This window comes from Chlamydotis macqueenii, chromosome 12, assembly GCF_036417535.1.
Source record: "Chlamydotis macqueenii isolate bChlMac1 chromosome 12, bChlMac1.mat, whole genome shotgun sequence".
Classification (NCBI taxonomy): Eukaryota; Metazoa; Chordata; class Aves; order Otidiformes; family Otididae; genus Chlamydotis; species Chlamydotis macqueenii.
Window position 1 is genome coordinate 12,023,563 of NC_141567.1, and position 11,051 is coordinate 12,034,613.

The window sequence follows — 11,051 nt, forward strand, 5'->3', positions numbered from 1 at the left end:
ATCACTGATTAAAACTAGTTACCACAGACCCGTGTAGGATTGTTCCCTATGATGCCAAGTTCATATAAAATTGATAATACAGTAAATACTAAGTACAGTACAAGACAAATTACTCCCAATTTTTTATCTATTTTCCAGCCATTCAGGTGAACTGCCAGAAAAATAAAAACAACAGAACAGATAAGAGAAATGGCTGTGTATGTCAAACCACTGCTGATCACTTCTATGGGTCCTGATGTATTTATGAAGGCAGTTTTTATAAACCAGGGTATTCCCAAACAGAGCATATCAAATACGTTGGATCCCACAATGTTAGACATAGCCATATCTCCATTTCCTGTAAAAGAAGAAATACAAATAAGTCTTCATAATTGTATTATATGAAATTGCCAAACTGTTTTGGAGGAACAGACTGACAGCCTTCCATTTCTCAGTGTACCCTTTTCAGACTTTTCTTTGAAAGAACTATAGTCATGATTCTAGAGAACATGGGTTTGGGTACCACAAGCATAAAAAAAAAAACGTACCCCTAAATCACCAGCATCTGCACAGTTGCACTTAAAATAAGTTAGACAGGCTATTATAAAATCCAGTCATGTTTAAAATACCAAGACCTACAGTTGTGTTTTGCAGTAGAACTGTAACACTTGATCAACAACAAATCAAACCAATCTAGAATACTTCTCTGAGATACTCAGAGAGGTTTTTAAATGTCTGAGCCACAGCTTCTTCAGGTAAGCTATTTATTTATTATTAGTAAACTTAAGCTCTAGAATCTGGAGCAAAACTTCTGAAGTTACTCCTTGAATTTCTGAAAATGTTGAATAGAATTCTTTTTTTCATAATACCTTTTAAACACATGCATTGGAATGAGCCTGATACTAAAGTCTTTACCTTTTCGAGCCACCAGCACACTTGCAACTGTATCTGGTACACTCGTTCCTGCTGCTAGTAATGTGAGACCCATTACTGACTCTGGAATTCCCAGTGTTTCACCTGCAGTTGATAAATAACAGTAGAAAATGCAAGTATATTTTTAGTTTAAGTTTCATCCAAAGAAATAGCTTTGGACTCTGTTGGCTGGAAAAAGGATTAGTAATCATACAGGAATTTCAAAAGGAATCTGTCAGCTAACTTGACTGAATATGAAGTGACTGAACCATGAAGTAGTTAAAAACAAAGAAATACGTCCTATCCTTGTTCTTCAATCAAATTAAAAAAAAGGAATTGTGGTGTAGCAACTATCCTGTTTCTCAAAGACCTGAGTGGAATGTCTCCAGTGGTCAAGACAATACCAATTACGATTTTTTTCTTATAGATACAGTAGAATTTTAAAAATCTTGACAACTTACTGTTTGCTTTTTTTTTTTCCTTCCCCTCAACTTCTGGAAAATGTAATAGTCTTCTATGTTTTTGGGCATCTCATTGTGAGTGCTCAAAAGTCTCATGAAGCAATAACTCTTACAATTATCCACTCTTTAAAGGGGGAGGAAAGAAAGAACATGAATTTTTGGGGGGAGGAAGGTCATTAAGATCATTACTACAATACTGTCTCAACTACATGGCTTTACCATTTCACTTCAATTATAAAGTTCTTTTGTTGGATTCAGAAGAATGAAAATGCAGAATTTTTATATGACTTGTGCAAGTAATCCTTTAGAAGTGTGAATTTCTTTAGATAAATACTGGATTAAATGAAGAAAAGTTTTAAATTGTTACTAAAACAGCAGCTTTTTGTTTCCCCCACTTTTTTTTTTTTTAGCTTGACATGTCCTGTAAGCATATTAACTTTTCACTTCAAAAATAAAGGGGTTCAGATCTTGAGAGCTGTTTTAGCAGTTGTGCAATTCACAAGCGTCAGTATGCTGAAGTATGTGATAATTCCATTCAAACTATTAAGTAATTAGTTTTTCTTAAACTTTTGTTCACTAAAAAGTATCCTTTTTTTTTTTTGGTAGAAATTTGAATTCTTACTTGCAATATCTGGATATTGATAACAACAGTTTTCATAAAATAAGAGGCAGGATTCGTAAGCTAGGTCAGCAATGCTTGCCTAGTACATACCAGCTTACATCAGCTGAGTAAATTTGTGTTTGAAACTACTTGTTGGTTCAGAGGGACTAACACGATCCTGTTGCAGAATTTGTACTGGTATTTATTCTTCCATCACTCCTAATGTAAGAGATTTGTAGGATGAGGGACCAACAAGATCAGCTTTTATAAAGCATCCAGGCTGGAAAATAATGGTTCATGGCAAGCAACCCAAGGTGAAATATGAATGAACCAGCCTTATGTACGCAACAGTAGTTTCTAGCCCTCTGAAGGTTATAAAATAGAATCTAAACTCAGGTGAATCTATTTTTTCTTTTTATTACATAGATTTATCTTCTATTTAATGTGTAGGGTTGTTTTTTTTTTTTCCTGGCAACTGACCATAAAAAAAGAATGGTCTTATTCTTCTAGCTTTCCGTGAATTTTGTGTATCAGTAGCAATATCTTGCTCTAAGTAGTCAAATTTTCTTTGCTAGCAACAAAAAGGTATACTGGGTTAGGCTTGTTCTTGACCATCAAAATTTAGTCCCCAGCTACGCTACCTTTGTGATGTTCTGATAGGCTGTTTATGCAATGATAGAATATTTGAGTCACCCTCCATGGAAGAACCTGGACTTGGATATAATAGTGTAATTTTTAGTGTGTTAATGTGTAAATAGAGCGTATTTGACCTAGAAGTAGTGGGCCAATGACCCCAATACTGCTTGTAATGACTCTTCAAAGTGGACTAACACTAATAGACTACTTGAATCTCCAGTGTACCCGCTTTCATGTGAAATAGCGCTTTGTCTAGCAGAACAGCAATAACTTTCATTTGAATCCTGTTTCAAAGGCTTCTAGCATTCAGACAGTAAACTCTTGCTCTTTAGGTACAAGTGGAAAATTATTTGACCAAGGAGTGAACCTGGTAGGTGTTACATCCAGCAATCTACTAGTAATTTATCAAAGGTTTACCAAATGTGTAGGTCTGTTTCTGCACTGAACAAGGAGTTATTCATTGACCTTAAGTTGAAAACAAGTTTAGGATGCTGAACTAGCAGAATACTTGAATAGGATCAGTGAACTATAATGTGGAAATGGCAAGCTTTGTAACATTTCTTTCTTTTTTAGGAATTTGTTTTCTTCTTAAAAACGGATTTTTTTTCTCAAACTGACTGGAGAAACAGTGAAATGAGATCTTTAATATCTTAAGATACTTTTAAGAGAATGTTTTTACACACAAGTTGATACCCCTTCTCTCACTTAAATGTAATTATTTTATTGCTTCACTTTGTGATGCAGATTTGTAAGAGGTATACACACACACATAAAATGTTTTATAAACACATGACACTATAGTTGAAATAAAAGGGTACAAAAATTTGGGTGTTTTTGGCAGTTAGTTTAATGCCAAATCCCTTACTATAGTGTTCAAGAAGAATATAGCTGTAGAAGTAATGGATCTCTTTCAGAACCCTGAACCTTTAATTCCAGTCTTGGTGGATTCCATGTTTGTCAGACTACAGCTTGGCAACTTTATTGCTGTATATCTAATTGTTTCACTTCATGAAGCAGTTTAATGAAACTGTCTCTTTTTAAATATAGGCTGGTTTTTTGTAGCTGTGTAAACAAATTCTCATTCATGTCATCGTAAGCAGTCTGAAGCAGCTAAACTCTAAAGTAGTTTTCACTAGATGGATGAAGGTGGCAAACTAAGCAGTCAAACATAAGTTTTTGTTTTGTTTGTTTTTTTTACAGGAAGATATGTGTTGCTAAACTGACTGTTAATTGTGGAAAGGAAAACTTCACAGGGAGTTGTTTTTTCAGTGGTTCTCGATCGGTTGGTTTTGTATAGCAGCAGTACTTTAGGCACCTACCTGCTATTGTTATCATCCATACAAGGACATAAGTTATTGCAGAAATCCATGCTGCTGAAATTAAAAATGTCACCATGAACCACTTCCTCCAAAACTGTCTCCTGCAATCTGGTATAGTCAAATAGAGTAGTGTAATAATAGGAAGGGATAACACCCACAAAATTCTCTTCATATCTGCTTCAGGTATTGTGAAGACGCTTGGATGATCTGTTGAAGAAAAAGTAACTATTTCAAATTGTAGCACTACGTTTGAATCCATAGCATACAGTCATATTACTGGCATCTACTTGAGAGAATACTCAAAGGTAAAAAAAAAAAACTTCCTCAAGTTCTAGCTGTGGTCGTACCAGTATCTAGATCACACTGGACAAAACTCTGAAATCAGATGTTCTTTATTACCATGTCACTAGGAGGAAACTAAGGTAGATGAAAAATGAACTCTGTAAAGGTTTACCAAGAGTAAGTACCAACTGCTGTTTGCCTAAATAATCTGTGGCCATATCGTAGGTATTCCTTTACTTTTGATATATAATGCCTGTTTTGAGCTGTGAACCTGCCATTGTCACAAGAAAACAATGACAGTATATTAGTACAGTACCAGTGTGTCTTTCAGCTGATACTGCATTTTACAAACAGTGTTGCTGGGAAGTTTCAAATGTGCACAGCAAAGACTGATGGAAGTCTGCTGTTCTAATATGACACAAACGAGCAACTATCCTAGCATTCCCCTAGCAACTGACTTCATAGAAATACCACCACTCTGATGTTGCTTAATGTTATGTTCTAGGGAAGAATAATGATTTACTTAAATACTATGCTGGAGTTCTTTTGTGAACAAAATCTTAATAATTCAGAATCTACTCTATTAGAACTGATGCAGACAGGTATGCAGAGTGCTAGAGACAATGGTAATAAAACTTCTACCTTCAGAGATTTCATCAAGTCCATGCAAGCTTGTTGAAAGGTGAGAGTAGTCCAGCTCATCTTGAAAAATGCCACTATCTGTTCTTGACTGTTGACGAATAAGAGGTCCACTCTCTTCCCTCCATCCAACCAGTGGCTGCTGCTCAGCGTGCTCTTCCATAGCTTTTGTAAAACACGTACAGCAGGGACTGAACTTTTTCATGAAGTATTGGTTGATTTTTATGTCAAAACATAGTACCAGAATATAACACCCATATATCAATAACAAGGATGCACTTTCATACCTAGAATGAAAAATAGATTTTACGTAACATGTAATATAAAGCCCCCCTAACTCTTTAGCTTATTAAAATGGCTGGTGTAAGGAGAGAAAGAGAGGGAAAAGTTGCATGAGAGGCAAAAGTAAAACACAAAAGCCCCTATTACCAGTTGTATGGCCGGTGTCAGGGAAGTTCATGAGTGTTTCATGTCTTTCAGTACGTTGATTAATTCCCCTCCCCTGCAGAATCTTGTTTGTGTATTGTATAGCTGCATGTTTTCTAGGGGATCTTGCTCATTGAACATCTTACTGAGGTTTGCAAAATTGAGTCTTCATGTGATGGTTAGAGAGAGGGATAGCACGTGCTCTTTTGAGTTAGAAACTTCAGAGGCTTAGTGTTGGACCTGACTGACTTGTTGAGGCAACAGGAGTTTTAGTGTTTATGGAAGAGTTAAAGCATCAGAGGCTCATGATCTGCTTCTGGCAGACAAATGTTTTTCTTAACAATGATGCTATCAAAGGAGAGGCTCAAAAGGAGTAAACTATGAAGACTAATTGCTATGCCAAAACAGTTAGGATAGAAATTGTGATGTCTGTACAGACAAACCTATGCAGATCAAACTTTATAAATATGCAGGGTTTGAATGTTTAGGAAATCATCTTTACAAGCATTGTGACTTTCTATGTTTTTTTAAAGCCAACAGGATGTTTATTTCTGTTAGTGAATGGCAGTTCAGGCTACTGGAAGTTTGGGGTTTGGGTTGTTTGTTTGTTTTTCAAAACACTTGTGTCGCCAGTCTCCAGTCAACATTAATTCAACGCAACTTGTCTCTTACCAGTAAATTCTGTTGTCAGATATCATCGCAAGGACGGCCGCTACACTAATTGTATATGCCAGACAGTCTCTAAACAGCGGCCAACAGGATAGCCTGGAAACCTGCAGATCACAGATTCATTTACTTTTCTTCAACTTGTCTGTAATACTATCACTAAGTGCTGTAAATGCTGCATCAATATGTTGTTTCTATATTATGTAAAAAAATAAGATTCTTAGGAATTACTTAAGTATGATATTTAACAAGTTAGTGTTTTTAAAAACTTTCATAGCAAGTTATCTTAAAACTGATTACATGCTGGTTTTGCTACTAAATAATAAACTTGACAGTTGTCATAGTAAGTCTCTCTTGGCTTTTGTTGGCAAATCAGAAAGGATAACCATTTGGCTCTTAGAAGCAGAACTATCAAAGTTGATACATACCACACTGGAAAACAGCCCACAAGCTGCAGAAATACCCAGAAGATTATAGATTGCTGATCCAAGGATGGTGCTGACACCAATATCTCCCTTTGTCACGAAGACTCCTGTAAGGAAAATGACTGTCTGGTACGTTTCAGTTTGGCATGCAGGGAAAAGAATTCCAGATTCTGAGGAGTCAAAACATATGTCCCTTACCTAGAAAAGCAGTGACAAGCTCTGGAGCAGAGCTTCCAGCAGCCATAAAAGTTGCTCCAGCAACATCCTGAGAGAGGCCAAGGCCTAGAGCAAAATAATTGCTTGAAATAAATACTTCAGTAGTCTGTACCAGTTACTTGCATTACTATATAACGTCAGAAGCTACAATAGAATGATATGCTTACTTTCATACAGTTAATGCATTTATTTGAGACTGGTGAAATAATATATTGAAAACATAGCTCATTTATTGAGTGAATTTATTTCTAACTCTATTGTTTTATCAGTACTTCTTTTATTTAAACTAATTTCTATAAGAGATTTGGGCATGATCTTAAAATGTAAAATAGGCATACGTATGCGGGCTTTAACTCTTTCATATGGGTAATAATTATGGGGAAGTTCCTTGGACTCTAGTGTGACATTGTTACACGATCCATGTCAAGTCTATCTATCTTCCAGGGAAATCCATGCTACTGTGTCTTCACATACCAGAAATACTAGTTAAATTCAAACCAGTGCTGCGATCTTAAAATCAAATTTTCACTTCGTATGGACAGTGTAAGAGCCTGTGTCTTGCTTGAATAAAATGAGATTTTGGTTCTGGTAAGTTGACTGTTTCTGAAATGTAACTCACTTTGTGGATCGAGTTCTGCACGCTAAGAACAGGGACATATGGCTAACTATGGAAAAAGTCTGACAAATGCTTATTTTTCATCAATAAAAAAGTTATCAGCCTTACAGCAATGTTTAAGTTTACATTTTCTGTAAGTGTTTTGGTCTGGAGAATGTTTTCCGGTGTTCACAGGTGAGTTTCCCTAAGGGAATGTTTTTAATTCTTGGCAATGAAAAGCTGAACTCTCAGCCAAGACCATTTCTATAATTTAGTGGTCTGCTGAGGCCAGGGGAACTATTACAGGTTAATTAGATTTTGTAGAACTGTGGTATTCCTTCCCCTCCTCTGTCATACCTGGAGTATGTAAACAGTAGCTCATCCTGATACCTGTTCACTACTTTGAGAGAAATACAGAAGCTTGAGCAAGGTACTGACTCCCATGTTTTAGTGCAGGGAGAGTTTTGGTTTCTTGGTTTGGTGTGCCCCCATCATCCTCCCTCCTTTTTTTTAATTTTCTTTCTTTTATTTGTAACTTGGGCATATTACAGCTCACCCCCAAGTTAAATCGTCAGTTGAGTTAATACCGAGGAAGTCTTAAGATTTTCCTCCAGGCACAAGGAAAGCAAATTTTAAATGAATGCCCGCAGAGTATGATTTTTCAACATAATATTGATACATTATATCAAATTAAATATTGTATTGCTAAGTCTGACTATGCACGGAGACTCTGAACTTTCTTTAGTTTTGTCTCCAGAGCGCTCTAACTTTGAAGTTTTTCTAAGGAGGATGTTCCACCCCAAGCTGCTTAGTTTTACAGGAAAAAGATCAGGATGTTCACTTACATTCACTGATGATCTCTAGAGAAGGTAGGAAGTAATCATCGCACACGATGGATACGGCCAAAAACATGTAAAGTATAATTATGAAATAGATAACGATTCCTCCATCTTTTCTCTCCTGCGGTGTAAAAAATCCTTCAGGAAACTCCGATGAAGAAGAAAGGACACAACCTGTCCTGTTTTCTGCAAATTGAGTACAAAGGCATTACACATCCTGATACCTTCACGTTTTTCAGGCTGTAGTTCTGTGGGTAAGAACTACGGATAGAGGATGGCTTCAGTGGGTTTCTGTCAGCTCCATTTGTCATTTAGGGACAAGGACAGGTACAGCAACGCCGATCGCGCTGCGGCAATGTCAGCGAAAGGCTGCGCACCCGGGGAGGGCGGTTAAGACAGCTCGACGGGGGCGCGGACCGCAGGTGCGGGGGCAGAGCGTTCCCCCCCCCCCCCCCCAGCCCGGCGGCACGGCTCCCTACCTGCCTCTGCGGTGAGGCGCTGGGCCCCTGCTGCCCGCGGCGGCGGCCGCCAGGACGACAGTGCCAGCGACAGCCAGAGCAGCAGCAGCGCCCGCATCCTCCCGGCCCGGCCCGGCTCTGAGCGCGGGAGGCGGCAGCCGGCGCTAGGGCCGGTAGGGTCACGTGGGGGCCGCGCCCCCTCCTGCCCGAAACTCGTGGGCTCCGGCCGCTCCCCCCATCCCGCAGCGGGTCCGGCAGCTCCCCTCAGGCTCGGCTCTGCCCCCGGCTCCCGACAGCCCGAGCTCCGCCCGAGGCACCTGGGGAGCGGGGCGGGGGTCTCCTCAGGCTCCCCGGGGCTGCGGGCAGGGCCGGCCGTGCCCGGGCCGTCCCGAGGGGGAGGCGGGCAGGGTGCTGCTGTCCCGCTGCCGCCATCTCCCGCTCTGCGGTGGTGGGGAGAGCGCTGGGTTCTGGCCTCCACCGGTGCGGCTGGGTGCAAGCTGCTGAGCGCCTTATCCAGCGCCGTGCCAGTGGCTGGAGAGGCAGAAGGTGAATTTAACCTTACTCCCCTGTATCTGCTTTCTGCTGTGGCAATTTCGGTTTATTCCCACTGGTCTCCCAAAATTCCCGAGCTGGGTTGTGCGAGTACTGGGCTCGTCCTTCGCTGGGCCAGGGGATGTTCGTGCTGTTGAGGTGAAGGAGTCAGCCAGAGCAAGGCTGGGACCTAGTACACAATTCCTTCCTTCAAACCCACTTCACTGAACTTCTTTGTCTGGTGACCTTTCCACAATGAAGTCATGTGTATAACTGAGGATTAAATAGTAAAATACAGTCTTTTAGCAAGATGGCTTTGTTTCTCAGTTTCTCAGAGTTGCGTTTCTATCCTATCGCTTGTAGACATGTCTCCATAAACGTTTTCAACCCCATTATGCCAAACGACATTTTGAGGTGCCCCTGTTACTGCTGTTCGTTTGTTAGGTGCAGGGCTGATGCTTGCATTTGTGAGAAAGAAGTGCACACTGGAAAATACTGTTTTGCTTCATTGCATCTAATCCCTCTAAACTCTTCTTGTTCCCTTCATCTGTGGTGTTTGGCTAATCCACGATCAGCCTCTCTCTAGGATACAGGAGATGAGATAAGGTGGAAAAGTGGATATTTTTATTCCAGATTGAATAAAACGGACTCATACAGCCACCATTAGAATATGAACTCTAGCTCTCAGAGAAAAAATTTCTGGAAAAAATTCTTCAGCAATTGCTGTTGCCTATTTCTGACCCCTCTGTGGCCCAGAATGCTTTTTACCAGAGTACGAATGATTTTCCTGGTCAAGATTTTTTAGGGATGACAACTAACTTTCAGAAATGAGCTCTCCATGCTCTCTGAAAAGCAGACTGCAGCACAGTTATGGCTGCTGATTCTCCTGCTTTACAGGAGAAAATAAATCATTCTGGTCTTGAAAGATTTAATAATTTTCTTCTAAATCCCACTTACTACCAGAGTGAAACAGTACAAATTTTCCTGTCTAAATTAGTGGTGGCTCTTTCCTTACATAGGTCAACAGAATGAGCTTCGTTATTAAGGTAAGCGGCTTCCTTGCCACTGCCTCTCTTCCTTACACTTTATCATTTGCCTACTCTTAAAACCTCAGCACAGTTTTCTAGTATCAGCTGCTTCATTTCAGGTTAGCTATTTTTGATAGGGTGCTCTTTTTTATTGCTTTAAATTTCTTACAAGCCTGCCATTCTGGTGGGAATCAGTTCTTTGGTACGGCAACGTGCTTGCTGTGTAGTTAGGAAAGCTCAGGCATGTGACTTCAGGATTTGGAGGTTTCGCTATGCTTTGGTTCTGCTTTGTGTTCAAGCTCTAATTCCTTTCCATAGGCACCCCCTCTCCATGCATAGCTGAAGCAAAGCCAGAGCTTTGATTTTAGTGAAGCCCACTTAGTTTGCTGAGAAGCTGTGAGTGAAGTTGCTGTGCTCACGCCCTCCTTGCCAAGCACACCCCTGGAGAGAGCAATAGAAAAAAACCCCACAGTCTCCCGGCATGAGGAACCACGCGCTAGGTATCTGCATGCTTGACCTGGCACAGAAGTCCTGACAGCCTGGGTGTGTTTTGGCCTCAGCACAGCTGGCTGCCTGGTCTGGGCTATTTCAGTCTAAGAGAGCGCTCTGCACAGCTGAGGTGGGTCAACTAATAGTGCAGATTTAACACATGCTGCTGCTTTTTTTTTTTTTTTTTTGGCTGCTGTTAAGATGAAGCCTTACTTTCCTTAGTAGTAAAAATTTTAGATAAATATTTTTTTTTCCAAGCTTCTGAAGGAAAAGGGTGGCTGTTTGCTAGTCAGGTTGCTAAGAATGATGCTCTGCCACCCACAAGGATGTGCTGGAAGGCTGCTAGGGCTGTCCAAGAACAAACCTCTTAAAGGGTGAGCATCCAACTACAGCAGCTGTAGCTCCTCTCCCAGTGACCATATTCTAGTGTGAAGTGGCTACAATACATCTGAATGCCGCATTAAGCTGAGGACAGGGAGTTGTTTTCCTGCCCCTTTAAGCAAAAGGAGGTTGGGCTGCCTAGAGGTCTGACTCCAGCTGTGGGCTATT

The 11,051-nt window shown here is 40.2% G+C and overlaps 1 protein-coding gene and 1 long non-coding RNA gene across 2 annotated transcripts; one reads left to right on the plus strand and one right to left on the minus strand.

Annotated features, from left to right (window-relative positions):
• Window positions 1–14: 14 nt before the first annotated feature.
• On the minus strand, window positions 15–8,069 carry SLC24A5 (solute carrier family 24 member 5). The gene is made up of 8 exons (XM_010122102.2): window positions 8,003–8,069; window positions 6,545–6,628; window positions 6,350–6,453; window positions 5,928–6,028; window positions 4,833–5,116; window positions 3,909–4,115; window positions 895–996; window positions 15–337 (listed from the first exon to the last, which is right to left on the minus strand). The coding sequence occupies exons 1-8, from the start codon at window positions 8,067–8,069 to the stop codon at window positions 15–17; spliced, it is 1,272 nt and encodes a 423-aa protein (XP_010120404.1).
• LOC147599243 (uncharacterized) lies at window positions 6,339–7,285 on the plus strand. The gene is made up of 2 exons (XR_015259957.1): window positions 6,339–6,475; window positions 7,007–7,285. It is a non-coding gene; the product is annotated as an uncharacterized LOC147599243 (long non-coding RNA).
• Window positions 8,070–11,051: the final 2,982 nt, after the last annotated feature.

What these genes read in the sequence shown, in the direction of transcription:
- SLC24A5 (XM_010122102.2), bottom strand. Translation starts at nt 8,069, where the DNA reads ATGTTTTTGGCCGTATCCATCGTGTGCGATGATTACTTCCTACCTTCT. An exon ending in TCTAGAGATCATCAGTGAAT is followed by an intron (nt 6,629 to 8,002) that starts GTAAGTGAACAT and finishes ATTTTGCTCTAG; the next exon opens with GCCTTGGCCTCTCTCAGGAT. An exon ending in ATGGATGATAACAATAGCAG is followed by an intron (nt 997 to 3,908) that starts GTAGGTGCCTAA and finishes TATCAACTGCAG; the next exon opens with GTGAAACACTGGGAATTCCA.